Source organism: Ailuropoda melanoleuca, chromosome 12, assembly GCF_002007445.2.
Source record: "Ailuropoda melanoleuca isolate Jingjing chromosome 12, ASM200744v2, whole genome shotgun sequence".
NCBI lineage: Eukaryota > Metazoa > Chordata > Mammalia > Carnivora > Ursidae > Ailuropoda > Ailuropoda melanoleuca.
In genome coordinates, this window is record NC_048229.1 from 17,693,662 (window position 1) to 17,711,940 (window position 18,279).

General features: G+C 56.7%; 1 protein-coding gene and 1 long non-coding RNA gene across 2 annotated transcripts in view; one reads left to right on the forward strand and one right to left on the reverse strand.

Moving 5' to 3' along the window:
- The window catches only part of FAM222A (family with sequence similarity 222 member A), a 54,938-nt gene that overhangs the window by 36,028 nt on the left and 631 nt on the right, over positions 1-18,279 (forward strand). Inside the window, 2 exon segments of the mRNA XM_034637997.1 lie at positions 17,264-17,532; positions 17,534-18,277. Of these exon segments, the coding sequence (XP_034493888.1) occupies positions 17,264-17,532; positions 17,534-18,277 (1,013 nt within the window).
- On the reverse strand, positions 2,470-4,562 carry LOC117795173. The gene is made up of 4 exons (XR_004619022.1): positions 4,508-4,562; positions 3,718-3,832; positions 3,207-3,635; positions 2,470-2,959 (listed from the first exon to the last, which is right to left on the reverse strand). It is a non-coding gene; the product is annotated as an uncharacterized LOC117795173 (long non-coding RNA).

Here is an 18,279-nt window from a genome sequence, read left to right on the forward strand (position 1 = left end):
CTGCTTCTTCCTCTCCCACTCCCCCTGCTTGTGTTCTCTCTCGCTGGCTGTCTCTATCTCTGTCAAATAAATAAATAAAATCTTTAAAAAAAAAAAAAAGTCTTATCTCGTGATCTGTCCTGCTTTGTGTAACTACTAATCATAAAGAAGGCTGTTTTTGTGCCAGTGCTGTAACTTCAAATAATACCCTGACCTCTGTTTCTTTGGAACAGTATCTATTACTGTCCCTAAAATGAACAAAATGATGAAATCAATGTATTTTTTTTCTCTCTACATTTTCTTAGAGTTCACTTCTTTGTAGTAAGACTCCCATTACCTAACATCAGTTTCTTTTTTATTTATTTGAGAGAGCAAGCACAAGTGGGAGGGGCAGAAGGAAAGAGAATCTCAAGCAGACTCCACACTGCGCACTGAGCCTGATGCGGGGCTCGACACGGAGCTTGATGCGGGGCTCGATCTCACCGCCCTGAGATCACCACCTGAGCCGAAACCAAGAGTCAGACCCTTAACCAAGCCTGCACCACCCAGGTGCCCCTACCTGATATCAGTTTTAAATATCTTCTGAGGCATCTGGCTGGCTCAGTCGGTAGAGCATATGACTCTTGATCTCAGGGTTGTGAGTTCGAGCCCCACCCATGTTGGGTGTAGAGATTACTAAAAAAAAAAAATCATAATCCAAAAAAAAATACATCTTTTGATCCCAACTATTAAATATGAGAATATATGTGTACTTCTGCCATTCTTCTCTTTCCCTTCCCAACCTTCTGTTATTAGTGATACCATTACTCTGTTCCCAGGACTTGTAATGTTGGTACATCACCACAGTTCCACAGTTATTTCAGTCTGTCTCCTAGAGAAATAGGGTCAGTGCTCACCACCAGTTCTTACGCCTTAGTTTCCCGTCATCCAAAGTCAGTCCAGGGGTATATGGCTTAAGGCCTCAAGTGAACAGCACTCCAGGAGTTCCTGCAAGTTCAGAAAGCTATATCTTGTTGACTTTCTGCTTGAATGAGTGAAAAATAATCCCTGGGTCACTTTGTTTCCTTGAGAATCCTTGCAGACCATATTCTGTTCTCCTCTATGTCGAATGTTGCCATGGAGAAGTTGCAGCCTGATTTTTCCTTCTTTATATTTCACTTTGATCTTTCCATGTCTTTCATGTTATTACTGTACTAGCATGTGTCTTGGGGTTGACCGTTCAGGGTCTCTTTTTCCTGGAACACAGTACTGTGCCCTTTTCACAGGCAGATCCAAGGCTTGTATTATATCACTTTCCTTCTTTGGAGACTCTAGTTAAGCAAAGTCTCTTGCCTGTCTTCCCTATGTGCCCTTTTCACTTTGCTCTTTTTTTTTTTTTTTTGCATCTTTTGTTTTCCTTGTACATTCCATTTTCCCCTTTTGCTTTTACAAGTTTAATCTTCTATTCTTGTATATCTACTTTGTGTTTTTGTTTTATAGAAATAATTGTTTACAAGGTTTTTTTCCCTTCCAGTGAAATATCTGGCTATAATCTTCATCTCGTCTGTGGCTACATTTTTCTGATGGGAAGTGGGTTTAAAATTTTTATTTTATTTTGCCAGCCATTACTTAGGCTTTGCCTTTTTCATTTTCCTTTTAATGAAGTACCATGCTGGTTCAATTTTATTACTTGCCTCTGGAGGAGATGAGTTTTTCTGAGCCCAGCTATTTCCCTCCAGTGGCCTCGGAGACAAACCAGTTCCTGCAAGTACGGCTTATTTGTGGGCTTTCTTATTTAGCCCTACCTTCCCTGCTTTTCAGAATCGAGTGAGCCTAGGGAAGGTCTCTAATGCTGATGCACCCCTGGTTTCACTGCGGCAAAGAAAGGGGTTTAGATTAGTACAGGGCATATCCATCACAGTTGGAAAGTGTATGCTGCTGGCTCTTTCTGAAATGCACAGCTCTGGCCCTCTCTTTCACTTCCTCCCTCGGCGCCACTGGATCTCTGTTGCTTTGGGCAGCCTGTCTACCTGTTGTTGTTGAGGGGTTTAGCGGTCTCTTAGTTTTGCCAAAAAAGGGAACTTGCATTTTTGTTCCATGTTGCTTTTGGGGTATTTGGAGGAAGAGAAGGTATTATATCAACATGCCTCAAAATTGAGGGTCTTCTCCTGGTGTTCCTTCAGAGATAGGGGTATAGAGAAATAACTGTCTGCCTTATCAAATACAGAACAATAACAGATAATTTGGTGTGGGGGGGGCTTTGGTTTCAAGGAATATGTTTTCATGCACAGTCCCCTTCATTCCTTTACATGACCTTCAGGGAGAACATATTCTCTTTTATTAAATTAAGTACTTCACTGAATAGATTGTCCATGGTGCCCAATTCAGAAAGCACGAGATTTAAAATGAAAAATAACTCTCCTTCTCAGAGGAAACCAATGTTGGCAGTTTCTTAAATACCCCCTGAAAAATACACACATGCACGAGGAGCAACAGACACCTTTTGTAGAAACACTCCTATCCCCCCATCTCAGGTCTCAGGTCCTTGCCTTTTTTCATTACCAGTATATCCCGGCAGTTACTCACCATCTGATAGAATGTGTGCCCTCTTTTTAACAGCTGCATTGTATTCCATTACATGGGTAAAGAATAACATTTTAAACCATCCCTCTGTTGATGGACATTTAGGTTGTTTCTAGTCTCTTGCTCTTAAGAACAGGGCTGTAATGAATCTTTGTACATGTACGTATATTTGTGCAAAAAAAAAAAAAAATTCTTCCAGGATGGACTTACTGGCCCTAAGGATCTGTGCGTTTTCACTGATTGCTCCTGTGCAGTTGGCTGGAGGCAGGGGCTGGGCAGGATGACCTGGACTGGTCCTTCTTTCCTGCTCCAAGGCTTGAACGAGATAGTGTAGAGGGCCACCAAGGACGTCCTGCTTCTCCAGCTCACTCAGACCCTTCGACATCTTTGCACTTACTGGAAAAGACAACGACTAGGCCTATAATTGAAGAGCACAGGAAAGGGGGGGAGGAAGGGAGATAAGCACATTGAACTGGGTGCCCTGCTGCCGGTCAAGGCCTAGACGCTCGGCAGAGGAGGCTCCTGCCCTTTCCTCCCGGGCATGACTCTGGGGCAGTCAGGCCTTAAGCAGACCCTCTTGGCCTGTGGCCTTCGGGCAGAACTGAGATGAGAAGGGCTCTCCCTGAGCTTTGTGACCAGACCGTAGGCTGTGCTGCATTTCTTACCACAGGAGAAGGCTCTCGACTGGGCCATGTGTACTGTGACCTTGGACAAGTTGGGCGGCTTCTTAGGACCAGTGTTCTCCCCTCTGTAAAGCAAGGGGTCGGGTCAGGTGGACCTGGGAAGCCGTCCAGCTCTGACCACCTGTGTCAGTAATGTCAAAAGCCTGGTCGAGGGAAGACATGGCCCAGTCTGAGATGCCCTCCCGCCATTCCTTATAAAATGGGATCAGAGCAGCCTGCCTCCACAAGGCTACACGAGCCATGGCAACCACATATGCCCAGAACATGGCCAGCAAGCCAGAAATGGCGGCACTTTCCCTCTCCGGGGCCTGAGGTCAGGCAGGTAGAGGAGCCAGGAGGTGGTGTGACCCTGTGTCCAGGAGCCTGGGCAGCTGGCCGTTGAAGCCTGTTCCAGTGACTTGAGACAGTGACCTGGAGAGGAAAAAAGGAAAAAGGTGTGTGTACGTATGTGCGTGCACACAGTGGGCAGGGGAGTCCATTTCCCCTCTCCTACCTCAGGCCTAACTTCTTGGGCGCTCCCAGCTGGCCAGAGTCCCAGGGTCCCAAACAGGACCTGCCCACACCTGACACAGGAGCATGTTTCTCTCAGCTGCTCAGGACCTTCCCTGCTAATAAATATTTGCCTTTCTCATCATGGTGTTGATACGTGAACTTGGAGCCCACACTGCTCTAAGTATAGGCTGTGCAGAGAGCCCCGGGGAGACACCGCGGGGGTTTGGGGGTGGCATTCAGGGATCTGCCATCCAGGAAGAGCAGAGCTGAGGCCGCCACCCCAGCAGACTGATGTGAGCTGCCTCCCTTGCTCTGCCCGGCCTTGGGTAAGCGACACAGCCTCTCTGTGCCTCACACGGCCCTTCCGTAGGTGAGAGTAGCGTGCCCACCTTGCCCTCCTTCCCAGGAGTCCCCAGGACAAAGGCGTTGAGACGGAGATGGTCTGGGGGCCAAATCCTGGCTGTGCCCCAAATGGGGCGCACGCGCGCGCCTGTGTGTGTGCGTGCGTGCATGTGTGCTCTTGGGCAAGTGAGTGACCAGCCATCTCCGGGCCTGTTAACTCCACTGTGATGTGAAGATACAACAACAGAGAACCTCCAGGGCCTGGTGGCAGACTCAAACAATTTACCTGCCCCACCTCCCCCCAGAGAGTGGGCGCCCCCCTCCCCACACTCCCCAAGGGACAAAAGGTTCCCAGCCCACTCTCTCGTCTTCAGGGGAGGAAGGGCTTGCTAACCCAGGAGGAGCAGAAAGAGGCTCTTCTCCCCCATTCCCACCCCTCTCCCACCAACCTTGACCCCAAGAGGCTGGAAGTACAGCTCCACGAGCATTCCTGCAGCTGCTTCCACTGGCACTAATAAAATACGGAAGAAACAAAGCAATTTAAAATTCCAATAAAATTAAAAACAAACCCCTGGTAGCAGATTCAATTACATAGCTGTTGCTGAGTGCAGCCTGGGGACAGAAGGAAGGTCCGGTGCCACGCCCGCCACAGGAACGCTGCCTACGAGAGGACAGCAGCTCAGAGATGAAGGGCTGGGAGACGGCCAGATGGAGGCAGCCCCCTTTGCAGGATTTAACAAATAAAGATCAGCTTTTACACGAAGAAGGCAGGCCCCTTCCTCTGTTAATGGAGCAGCCGAGCATAATCCACCACGAACCAACCTGAGGGCTGCTAAAACCAGAGCAGGACAAAGGTCCAAATCACGGCCTTTCCACGCTGCACCGAGGTCCTAGCCAGCTCAGTGAGACGGAGACAATGAATAACAAGCTATAAGGATCAGAAAGAAGTGAAACTAGCTGTGTAGAAACCCCAAAAGAATTCAGCAAGCTTGCAGATGTAAGGCCAACACACAAACGCCATCGCGTACCCCTACAACGGGCATTGGCGAACACTTCCTGTAACTTTTCCGATATTTTCGTCCCTGCAGGCCGTACAGTCTCTATGGTAACTTACTCCGCTGGGCCACGTGGTAGCGCGGAAACAGCCACAGACGCTGGGAAATGAATTGGCGTGGCTGTGTTCCAATAAAACTTTATTTACAAAAGCAGGCAGCAGGCCAGGCTTGGCCTGGACACGGCGTTTTCCTGGCTCCTACTCTACACCAGCTACAAAGCCCTGGAAATCACATTTCAAAAAAAAATACTATCCCCATTTTTTTTTTTTTTTTTTTTTGGAAAGAGCTTTCCACGTATGGTAACACCTACCACACACTCCATCCATTCAAAGTGTACTGGCGAGTACTTTGTAGCGTGAATTCACAGGGTCATGCCATCACCACCATTAAGTTTCAGAACATTGCCTCATCGCCCCAGACAGAAACCCCACCCTCATGAATGGTCAGTCCCCATTCCTTCCGGCCTCCTCACAGCCTGACCACTCAACTCGCTAACTCTGTGTCTGCATATGCCTGTCTCGGACGTTCTGGATAAATGCAGCTGTACAACGTGCGGCCCTTTGTGTTTGGCTGTTTTCACTTCCTATGTTTTCGGGGTTCAGCCCCCAAGTATCTCGTGCCCATACCTCATTCCTCGTCATCACTGAGGAATATTCCCTTGCATGGCTACGTCTTGTTTTCTTTACCACGTGTCAGTGGACAGATGTGTGGGTTGTTCCACCTTTGGGGCGATCGTAATGCTGCCGTGAATGTTCGCGTACAAATCTTTGCAGGGACATAGGTTTTTGTTGGTCTTGTGGGTAAACCTGAGAGTTGTGTTGCTAGGGCACATGGCCATTGTCGGACTCTTTGAGGAACTGCCAGAACAGTTTCCAGAGCAGCTGGGCCGTTGTGCGCGCCCTCCAGCCGCGGGGGAGGTGCCAGTTCCTCCACACCTTCACCAAAACTTACCACCTGGCTTTCTGATCCCAGCTGTGCCCCTGGGTGTGAAGTGGGATCTCACTGGGGTGTGGATTTGTTGGGGGTATTTTGAGGACTAAATCCAGCTCATTATTGGTTACAGTTCTGTTCAGATTTTCTGTTTCTTCGTAAGTCAGTCAGGTAGTTTGTGTCTTCTAGGAATTGTCCGTTTTATCCATGTTATGGTATTACTGTATTAAGAAACTAAAATAAATTGGTGAAAGAGGTAAATGATTTTTGTGGAGAAAAGTGTACTCAGTGATATTTTTTAAAGACCAGAATAAACATAGATATACATCCTGCACGTGGACAGAGATTCAATAGGGGGGAAATAAATCCAGTCCTTACATCCTGACCATTTGTGTGTGTGTGAATACACGTGCACACACGCGTGCAACTTGAAAGGCTAACTTTGGAGTTGATAAGAACAAAAGACCAAGAAAGGGTAAGGCACTTCTGACAAAGAAGTATAAGGGTAGGGGACCAAGCTAGTACTGCTCTGGCTTAAGGCTGAGGTAGTGGGATCAGCATGGGGACAGAGGAAGCCAGGGCAGGGAGCGGAACATCTAGAAATGGACCAGTGTGCAGGCCCTGCAGATCCCTTGGGATGGACATGCAGTGCTAGGACCTCTGGAATGAATGGATGACATTGGAGCCCTACCTCACACCACACACAATGAGGAATTCCAGACAGATTAAAAATCTGGTACCATGCAAAGCAAAACCATATAATTCTTTGAAGCAAATGACAGGGAATATCCTCCAGGAAGGATTTGCAAACGGAAAGAGAGGGGGAAAGCACAAATAAAGGAAACCAGTTGGAACACATTAAAATGAAAAACTGCAGCTCAGCAAAATGCACCATAAAAAAAAGTCAAGACTAGCTAAAGATTGAGAGAGGGTGTCTGCAGCACTCACGATGGACCAGTATCTAGAACAGAGAGCCAGGGATGTGGCTGCAGAGAGAGAGAGAGAACAATGTGGAGGGGCAAGGGGTGGGAGGGGGCCGGGCACATGCGAAGGGAAGGGTGGATGAGTCAGACCCACGTGATCGTGGATGGAGACGGAGTGGGGGGGTAATGTATGTGGCCACAAGGAGGAGAGATGAGGCAGCGGTTCCAAAGGGCATCGGGCAGGCAGTGGGCAGCAGGCTGGGCACAGGGAGACAGGGAGAAGTAGGTTCTCAGAGGCCACTCAGGGAGTAGGTAAGGGAAAGGTTGACACAGGTGAGCGGCAGGAAGGTCAGGCTGGGAAGGGATTAAAGTCCGCCCAGCCCTCCAGGCCCCCTCGGGCACTCCAGGGTGTGGAAGGCGTGTGTGGCTGCACGCGTGAGCCTGTGAGCACCCCCTGGTCTCTACGTACAGGACGGCCCTGAATATCTGCGCACCTGTGACTCCACACGTGTGCCGCTAAGCATCTGAGCGTGTGTACGTGGGAGCCGGCACACATGTGCACACACACAGAGGAGGAGAGGATCCTTCCTGCAGTGCCCAGTGATAACCGCTACCCTGCACTGCCTAGTCTGGTCCAGAAAGAGCTGGAAGGCAGGCGGCCAGCCTTTTCTGAGAACCCACGTTACACCAAGATCTCTGACATGTGTTCTCTCATGGAATCCCCACTCTGTTCTCTTAGGGCAGATGGAGGCCAGGGAGCTGCGGTCACCTCCCTGAGGTCACCCTGCTGGTGAGCGGGGCAGCTGGATTCACACCGCAGTCTGCGGGCTGGGGGCAGGTCAGGGTGGTTGGCACCCTCCTGGTGCAGGCCAGAAGACAGCTGCATCTGCCCCGGCCCAGCCGCCTCCCCCCTTCCTGGGCGGCCTCATTAGGGATTCTGCTGCTGCCACCGGCTAATTAGTGTCACGTTAATTGAGCATTCAGGAGGCTGCCACCTCCAAGGGCAGAGTGTCGGCAGCGAAGGGGAATGCAGATGCAGGCTGCTCCTCCCTGCGGGCTTGGTCCAAGCCCTGTGCTCAGGGACCCCGTGTGCCCTGGAGCTGCCTGGGACACCCCTCCCCCGTTTCCACAAGGTACCACGCGTGCTGTGGCTTCCCCGAGCCCGAAGGGAAGAGGCAACAGGCAAAATCTGCAACCACATGAGAAAGAAATGGCATTTGCTGAGCACCTACTGTGTGCCTGGCATACCTTTAGTCCTCCCACTCCTCCTGGGGGAAAGCTACAGTCGGCTCCATCTTACAGTCAAGAAAAGCCAAGGTCCCGCAAGGGAAGAACTTCTGTAGGAGTGTGTCCAGTGGGCCAGCAGGGGCCTGCGTTCAGCTGGACAGTACCTGGAGGGGCTGGCATGTGGCCATGGGAGGTGCCTGGGGTCCCATGGAGAACCCCGGAGGCTGGGAGCAGGAATTCTGGGCTGGCGTCTTCCCCCCACCCCTGAATCTACCACCATGCCGTCGTCCACCTGCCCCTCGGGAAGCGAGTAACACGGGCCTTACGGGGCCTTCAGCCACCTGTGATCTGTCCACCCCTGCCTCCCCTTAGAGATGAGAAACCCAGGATCCCGTTCAGTGGCCTGCCCCAGGTCTGCCACAGCAGTGGTAACGCTGCACGTCAGTCCGCCGCAGCCCGACCCCAGCCCGAGTGCGAGCTTTGCACCTGTGCCGTCTCTCCGACAAAGCCCCCCCCATCCCCCCACCCCGTGCTTCTCCCCTCCTCAAGGGGGGCTGCCAAGTCCCGCTCTCCTGTCTCCCTGTAGCAACATTAAACCCCACTCAAAGGGCTGCTTTTAATTGGCTTAATATACTCGTTAATAATCACGTCTCTTTAAGGCACCTGTAAAAGGCCCATAACATTAACGTAATGGCAGTGACATTCCTCCGCACTGCCAGCCAGCCTTTTAAATTTCCCGACAGGACTTTAATGGGGGCCGGGGGTCAGGGGCGGCCCAGCTCACAGGGCAGGTGCCGTGGTCTCTGCGTACGGGAGTCCACGTTCTGTCTGGCTGCTGCCCCCACCACCTCCTGGGGGCCTCAGAACAGGGGAGTCGCTGGACTCAGCACTGTGCAAACACCTGCCGGGGCTCCACATTTTTCAGGGGTCAGGGTGCTGAGAGGGTATTTAGCCCAGGAGACAACAGACAGTTAGAGCCTGGGGGCCCCGGGGAGGGTGTGTGGAGCCCAGGAGACAACAGACAGTTAGAGCCTGGGGGCCCCGGGGAAGGTGTGTGGAGCCCGTCCCCGCGGAGACCCAGAGCATCAAAGCCCCAGCTTCTTACTCTGTTCCCGTGGTGCGTAATCCAGGCACCCGTGTGCCAGGCGCTATATGCACAGTTCCACCCAACCCCAGGTTCACCACTCTCCATCAGGAACTGGGGGGTGGCGGGGGGAGGCTGGAGACGGAGGATTTCCCACCAGAGTGTGAGAGACAGACAGACACAGACTGAATGAGGACGCTGTCCACAGGACATGAGCACAAGGGGGCATCATTCCAGCTGGGCTCCAAAGGACCCGTGGGAATTTGGTTACCGAGGGGAAGAGCATCAGGGGGAGAGACCTGTCCCGAGCCACGGCGTCCGTGACCAGAGAGCGGGTACCCAGGGGACAGATGACGGGGCTCAGATCCTGGCTCACAAATCCTTTCTGTGCCCTGAGAGCTCTCGAACTGGTGGTCCTCGGGCCACCTCCCATCCAGCAGGTGCACGGTTTGCCCTGAGTGGTGTCGGAGCACAGTTTCTGGGGTGCGCACCTCTGGGCCGGGCACAGCCTCCCCACCCACCTCAGTCCCTGCCCCGCCTGGGCCTTCTGGCCCATTCCCAGCCCCTGTGTCGTCCAATACTCAGCAACGACATGCAGGGAGTCGCATTTGCAATCCGCACTTGACACCCTGTTCCCTGAACGTCTCCCCTCCTCTTCTGAAACCAGGACCACTTCCCAGGCTGCCACGAGGCCGTCAGAAGGGCAGGGCTTTAAGGGTTCGACACCAGGCCTGGCCCAGACCAACGCGCAACCGAGGGTGGCAGTGGGCGTGTGAGATGGGGCCCAGAGGACACTGCGGGTGTGTCCAGGGGCCTGTGGGGAAGGAGGGCTGCCGTCACATGGCTGGGGCCTCAAATGCCAGCCTGAACGGTTCAGACTTCACACAAACAGGGGCTCAATGGAGGGTCTTACAGAGATGAACCTGGGGGCTTGGAGGCAGTGGACGGGGCTTTATAGTGAATTCACCACCACCAGCAATCATAGCACCCCGAAGACAGGCCCCTTTATGGTCCTCATAAAAACTCTCCAAGACCAGCAGCCGCTTCCCCATTTTACACAAGAGAAAACAGGCTCAGAGAGGGGCAGCGGCCTGCCTGAAGCCACACAGTGTGTGGCAGAGACGGGATCTGAACCCAGATGTCTGACTCAGCCCCCCTTCTCCCCCCCCACCCCACCCCCCTGCTATGATGCCTTCTCAAAAGGCTGCCGCCGCCCTCTGTGCTCTGCTCAGGAGCAGAGGCAGCCTGATGGGGGCGGGGGCCCGGGGCCCGGGCGGGGAGCCAGGGAGAGGCTCGGGCTACTCAAGGCCAAGGGGAAGAGGAGGTGGCTTTGAAGCCACTGTGTGACGCAGGCGTCAAGGGCAGGGCCCTGGGAGAAAGGAGAGCCGGGCGCCTGTCCCCCACCCTAACACGATACACGGTCATGGCCAGCCCCTGGCGACTACAGAAAAGCACAGAGAAGAAATAAAATGCCCCCCTCACCAGGCTGGGCCACGCTGGCATCTGGGGCCTTTTTTCTTCAAGTCTTGTCTTGACCCCCATTCGAGAGGGAAGGAGAGAGACTGAGGGCTCGTGGGTACAGCCCATGACCTCCTCTCTCCCCAGACCTGCACTGTGCCCCTTTACCCACTTCGTCAGAGACTTCTAGAACCCAAGTTTTAATGCCCAGCAAAGCACATTTCTGCTGGGGACCTGCTGGGTACCCTGTCTCGTGGGGACAGGCTGCTCCCAGGACTTCTTCGTGAGGCCTCTTTTCCTGCCCTATTTTCTACCCTGTAGCCCAAGGGGGTCCCATCAAAACTCAAGGAAGGTCACGTCCCTCGTCTGGTCCCCACCCTCCACCGCGGAGCAAGAGCCCAGGCCCTCACAGGGCCCGACCCCGTCCCCCTTCTACGCTCCTCCCCTGCTGACGCGACTTCTCCAGACACGCCTGTCTATTCAAATGCCTTGGCACTTGCTGTCCCCCTGCGGAGACCACTGTTCTGTCAGACGGCCACGTGGCTCACTCCCTCACTTTGCAGCCTTCCCTCAAAGGCCACATTATCGGAGACGCCTTCGTCGCTGATCCCCGAGTCCACGCTGGGCACCCCTCCACCGGGTCACTCCCCGGCCCCCGTGCCGTTTCGCTTACCGTGCTTGTGTAACAAAACACCCCCGATTCGGTGGCCTCCGACAGCCATCTGGCATGCCTGGGAGCACAGACAGGGCCCGGTGGGGAGGGTGTGTCAGCTCCGTGATGCTGCCACTGGCAGCGGGGTCGGGAAGACCCAGGCTGGGGGCTGGAATCTTCCGGAAGCTTGCTTCCCCACACATCAGGTGGTGGATGCCGGCGGTCCACTCAAACACCCACCCGTGGCCTCTCCATGTGGCCTGGGCTTCCCAGAGCACGACGGCTGGGTTCCAGGGATGGGCACCCCGACAGACCGTCACAGAGCCACCTCGGTCTCCGTGCAAAGCCGCGCTGCTGTAACCACCCAAGACGGTCGCCCGGCGCCCCACCTGCCACGGTCCCCTCCGAAGAACGGAGTTGCTGAGTTCCTTCACGTTCGAGCGAAGGAACACCGGCCTCCACTACTTGTGGGAGGAGTGCCACAGATTTCATGGACAGGTTTTAAAAACTACCACGTGGGCTTTGTCCTTGTTCCCAGTGCCTGTGGCTGCCTGACGTGGCATATAGGACTGTCGCCTCTGCTAGACTGTCAGCTCCAGGAGGGCAGGGACTCTGGTTTGCTCTGACTGCTGCTGCTTCTCCAAGGCCCTGTAACTGCCTGCATAGACAAGGGCCCAGGAAACATCTAGACACGGGGCTGGAGGGAGGCTTCCGAGAGGCAGCTCTCCCTGGGGCTGTCTCGTTGGCTTACCTCCTCCTGGGACTCGCTCCCCCCAGCGTCTTGACTGGCAGCGAACAGGGCCCCCAGGCTGGCTGGACCCTTCCGGACACAGCCTACTCATCCAGTGAGACACCCCTGCAGACCTGCTGTGTGTCCCATAGACACCTGGGGACACGGCAGCGAGCAGGCCGGCTCAGGGAGCCCGAGTCTCGTGGGGCAGAAGGACAAGCCCAGGGCCACCAGTACCTGCTGTGGTGCCCGTGGTGACCACAGCTAAGCACTGATGGGACCTCCAGGGGGGTCCCCTAGTCCAGCTGGAGGGATCAGGAAAGGCAGGGAGGGGGTAGCATCGAAGACAGGCCCTGGCGTCCCCCCAGCAGGCCCCCCTCACCTGCCACACATTAACCCCACGAGCGCTGCCCCCCCCCCAGCCTCACCACTGCCTCACAGCCTCCCGCAGACACCGGCTCGGCTGTCCCTGTGAGCGCTGCCCCCCCAGCCTCACCACTGCCTCACAGCCCCCCACAGACACCGGCTCGGCCGGCTCCTCCTGTGAGGCCTGTGTCATTACACTGACCACAGCAGCCTGTGCAATTGCACTGAACGGGTGGCTGCCCATCCCCCCTCCAGGCCATGGGTGGGTGTTTGAGTCTAGAGCCTTCACCAAGCTCTGGGGGACACGGCCCAGGCTGGCCCGAGTGGCCAGAGACCCCAAGCCATGGCTGCCATCCCCTGGTGGGAAAGGCTGGGTTGGCGGCACCTGGGGCCCCTCAGGAACAAGGGGTGGGGTAGGAGCTGCAGACTCCCAGGGCCACAGTAGCACTGCCGCCAGGCCAGGTTTGACACAAGGGACTCTGGTGACCTACAGGGGTGGGTCCACACCCCCCCCCAGCACTCGCAGTCACACCACTGAAGAGTCCTGAGCACAGGCCCAGGCGAGACCTGTCCCCGGGCTGCAAGCGGCGGGCTCCAGGAGCAGGCCCGGGGCGGCGGTGACAGCTACCTGGCCTGTGGCCTCTGGTGGCTCACCTCCCGCCTCTCTGGGCCTCTAGGCTGACTTTAAGGCAGGTGCAGTGAAGGGGACGTGGAAGGCAGGCAAACCGGGTCCGCAGCTCAGCTCTGCGCCTCGCCCAGCTGCGTGGACTCACGTCTGCAGGCCGGGGCCTGTGCTAGTTACCTATAGTGTGGTGGGAACCGGTTGCTTCCAAACTTAGTGGCTTAAGACACGGATAGACACACACACTCTCTCACGGTTTCTGTGAGGGATTCAGGGGTGGCTTCGCTGGGTAGCTCTGCTCTGTGCCCCCCCCCCACCAAGGCTGCAGTCAGGGTGTCGGCTGGAGCCGCATTCATCTGAAGGCTTGACCGGGGCTGGAGGCCCTGCTTCCAGGAGGCCGCCTCACATGGCTGTGGGCAGGAGACCCCAGTTCATCTCACTGGGCTTCGCCAGTGTCCCAGTGATAGTCACACTGCTTCTCCTCCACAGGACCCCACAGGTCCCATGGGTCAGCCCCGCCTGGCCTCGGAGGGGACTGTACCCGGGGGTGAGTACGGGGGGGGGGGATTGCAGAGGGGGCCTGGCAGATCCCGGAGGCTGCCTGCCAAATGCCACCACTTGTCTCCTTCCTCCTCTGTAAAACGGGGACCCTCTCCCAGCTCCCAGAGCGCTCAGGTGCTCCAAACAAGAGACGTCGAGAAAAGCTGTGGCTGTGGAGCCTAGCCCGTACTCAGTGCAGCCAAAGGGCGGCCCCCTTCCGCTCCCACAAACGCTGGAGGCCCCAACCCACCCTCATGGAACCCTGCTGACCGGCCGGGGCCCAGACGGGCTCCTCCTCTCAGTGAATGGGAACCAGTAACAGGGAGGACTCTTCCCCCCCCCACTTCTTTTTCTTAAAGGTTTTAAACACCTAATTTATTCCATCCATTAGATAGATTTTGTAGATTTAATCATTTTCACAGTTGGTGGCTCATTGGATACTCAAGATAAACTCCAAATGAAAGTATAATGGTGAGGACAAATGAGTTTTCACACCACAATGGCAGAAACCTGCTTGGGAAGAGGGTTTAAGAGGAACAAAAATACATACAGATATAATTTTTTTTCCCCGGCAGCCGCTTTTGCTGACTATAGTAGGTTACTACAGTTAATTTCACCAGTTTTGTTCATCTGTAAAATTGCATAAAAGTGACATTTTTGTGCTCATTATAGCAACTGCTGATTTATGGCTGGTAAATGAAGAGCTGGTCCCTTTTTTGCGGGACTCTCCGAGCGGCGCTAAGTGCCCATGAAATTGCTTGTATAATGTAGTTTAAATCCAATCTCGGAGAAAGATTCCCCCGTTGGCCAAAGTGACATTTCCATTCTCCACACCGAGTTTATTTTAGGCCACTTAGGAGGGGGCTGCCCCAGGCAGGGTCAGGATGGAGGTCTGTGGCCTGCCAGGGGTCAGCTCCACCTGCCCGGCCCGGGTTAGGACCGAGGGAGGGAGGGCAGTGGTCCAGGCTCCTTGGGATGCTGAGGGCTGCCTACCTCTTCCCTCCCTGCTGCCCTGCCCAGGTCAGACCACACTCCTGCACCTCAGGGCAGAGGGGAATGCCCTTTCTAACAGGCGTGCCTGTCCCTACCCCTCCCCTCCCTAACACCTGGCAGGGCTGCCGATGGTCTGGGGCCGGGCTTCTCCAACACGCAGATCTGCGGAGGAGGCCGTCGTGCACTGTGGGATGTCCGTGGCGTGCCTGGCCCACTACCCACTGCACACGAGTAGCTGGGGCGGACGCTTCCCCAGCCCAAGTGTGAGGACCAAATACCTCACCCAACTGGCCAGTGTGCCCTCCAGGGGCGGGGGCAGGGGGAAGAACTGCTGCCCTACAGTGAAGAGGCCCCTCTGCACCAGCCTGACGCCCCCCCGCCCCCCGCCCAGGCCGCCGCTGTCTCCCGATGGTCTGCCCTGGGCTTCTGCTCTCATTCTGGATTACGAACATTTCCCACTCGGGACAGGCGTCCAGACAGGCGTCCTCACCTCTGGACCTTTGCCTGTGCTGTTTCTTCTGCCTGAAATATGTTTCTCTGCTCTCTCCTCACCTCTTTCAACATTGCCTTAACTGGGATGCTCTTTCTTCTAGAAAGCGGTTTTGCTTTCTGAAGGCTGGCTGAGTGAAGCCCCCCCTGCACCCCAAGATGCCTGTGCCTCCCCATCACAGCACATAGCTTGCTCAGATTGGCTGTGAGCCCAACAAGGGGATCGGGCAGGGGTGAGGCTCTGGAAGGGTGGGCTGTGGGGTGAGGCCTTCCAACGGATGGGGAGGGGGCCTGAGGAAGGTAGCGGGGTCAGCACTCCACCCCAGCCACCATGCCAGGCCCACCTGTGCTGGTCAGAAGGAAGGGTGGCCCGAGCCCCTGCCGCTTCCTCGTCCCAGGCAGGTGGGGAGGGCACTACCATTCCCTTGTAGGGCACCTGCTTCTGCACCCCACCGCCCGCAGCTCATCAGAACTCGCAGCCGCCCTGGGAGGCCGTGTCCCCAGCAGCATCACTCCCATTTTACAGATGAGGGAACAGAGCCTCGGAGTGGGGAAGCCTCATTCTCAGGTCCCCCCAGAGAGAGTCACTTGTGGGCCAGGGGGGTGCTCATGGGGCAGGAGGAAGGCAGTGTGCTGTGGAGACCTTGAGGGGTCCCCTTGCCCCAGGGCCCAGAGAGGTCACCCGCTCCCGGCACCGACCATGTGCCTCACACCCTTCACCAGCCCCTTGGCACAGCCATCCATCCAGGCCATGCTGCAGGACTGGCGCAGTCACAATCCCCATTCCACGGGGGGGGGAAACTGAGGCTCAGCCAGGCCAGCCATTTGCCCAGAGCCACAAAGCCCCACAACCAGCCAGGATTCTAGAGCTCGGGGTCTTCCCAACTATCTCATAGAGGCCCCTCCTCCCTTCCCCACCCAGCGGGGTCCTGGGCAGCACTGAGGAATGTCTCAGGTCCAGGGAGGGGTTTGGATGGGAGAAGGGGGTCACCCACCAGCAGCCCATCCCCCCCATGGAAGGGGCCAGTTGTGCCATCAAAAGTAGGAAAGTCAGCCTGTCACACAAAGTGCACCCTTCAGCCCCATGCTGACAGCGTGCAGAAAAGGCAGTGGTTACCACCCTGGCCTTGCAGGTGACAGGCAGACTTGGGGAGGGGCTGGGCAGCCGGGGTGGGTAAGCTCCCTCCTCACCTTGACTGAGCAAGGGCGTGTGAGCAGCCAGTGGAAGCCAACAGGGCAGCTCCTGCCTGCAGCACGTCCCCCGTTCCAGGCCTTGTGCTCCGTTCACGGGGCAGCACACTTAACCGTCCCGTACAGGTCGGCAGGTCATCATTGTCCCATTTTACAGATGAGGAAAGGGAGGCACAGAGAGGATAGTGAGGAAATAGGAGGAGTGGCCCCCCAGAGGTGTGGCGTTAAGACAGGTGACACCAAGCATTCACTGAGGGTGCGGAGCCCCCGGAACCCCCATGCTCTGCGGGGGAGCCTGGCACGGTCTCTTTGGCAAACTGTGGGTGTTTTCTCCTAAAGCTGCGTACTCACCTGCCCCGAATCCCCCTGCTGGGCATAGTCCCAACAAATCACTGGATAACATGCGCATGAGGACGCGTGGTGCTAAGTGTCTCGGCCCCAAGGCCATCAACAGTAGCAAGGATGAGGACCTTGTGATGGCGCGGAGCACTGAGAAAGCACGAACCACAGCCCCCCGGGGAATCCCACAAGCCACCTTAAGTGGCAGAGGCCAATGCGGATGGGGACGCATGACAGGATTCCATCCCGCCTGTACGGACACTGCCTTCAGGCCAGTTGTTCACATGGGCGGGGGCGCAGGGGACTCCAGGGGACTGGCAGTGCCCCGTCGCCTGGGTACACGGGTGGTACAGGAGTGCGTGCTGTCTGTGCAAGTTCAGCTTACGAAATGCATGGTTTCCTTCCCATACTTTACATCAGATCCAAAGCTTCGGCGCATAGAATGAGCAAACTGAAGAAGCAAGGGGATGGATGGGGAACCGACGGAGGGAGGCACAGAGTGAGCCCCGCTGGGGGTGGCGGGGCTGTGGGGCTGTGGCCTCCAGGGCTCCCCGGGTCACGGGGGCAGCTCTCACCCGTGCTTTCCTCTCCGGCTTGTCCTCGCAGGCGAGACGGCGGCCAGCTCCATGCATTCGTCCCGTTACCCGAGCCCGGCCGAGCTGGACGCCTACGCCGAGAAGGTGGCCAACAGCCCACTGTCCATCAAGATCTTCCCCACCAACATCCGGGTGCCCCAGCACAAGCACCTCGGCCGCACCGTCAACGGCTATGACACGAGCGGCCAGCGCTACAGCCCCTACCCGCAGCACGCCGCCGGCTACCAGGGCCTGCTGGCCGTCGTCAAGGCTGCTGTGTCCTCCTCCGGCTCCGCCGCCACCCGCCGGGCCCGCCAAGAGCGTGCTCAAGAGCGCCGAGGGCAAGCGGACCAAGCTGTCGCCGGCCGCTGTGCAGGTGGGCATCGCGCCCTACCCAGTGCCCAGCACTCTGGGGCCCCTGGCCTACCCCAAGCCCCCCGAGGCACCCGCCCCGCCACCCGGCCTGCCCGCGGCTGCCGCCACCGCCGCCGCCGTCATACCCCTGCCTGGCCGCAGCCTGCCCCTGCCGCCTTCCAACCTGCCCTCCATCCACAGCCTCCTCTACCAGCTCAACCAGCAGTGCCAGGCCCCGGGCGCCGCGCCCGCCGCCTGCCAGGCCGTAGCCGGTCCGCACCCCAGCCCGGCCAAGCACGGCCCCGTGCCCAGCTTCCCCGGCATGGCCTACTCGGCCGCCGCTGGCCTGCCCGACTGCCGGAAAGGCACCGAGCTGGGCCAGGGGAGCACAGCGGCCTTGACGTTGGCGGGGGCCACCAAGCCTGCAGGGTATGCGGACGGGGGCCTGGATTACCTGCTGTGGCCGCAGAAGCCGCCCCCACCGCCCCCCCAGCCGCTGCGGGCCTACAGCGCCGGCACCGTGGCCAGCAAGTCCCCCGAGGCCTGCGGGGGACGGGTGTATGAGCGGGCCAGCGGGTCGCCCCTCACCTGCGGCATGGGGCTGCCCACCGGCTTCACCGTGGGCCAGTACTTCGCCGCCCCCTGGAACAGCGTGCTGGTGACCCCCACCAGCGATTGCTACAACCCGGCGGC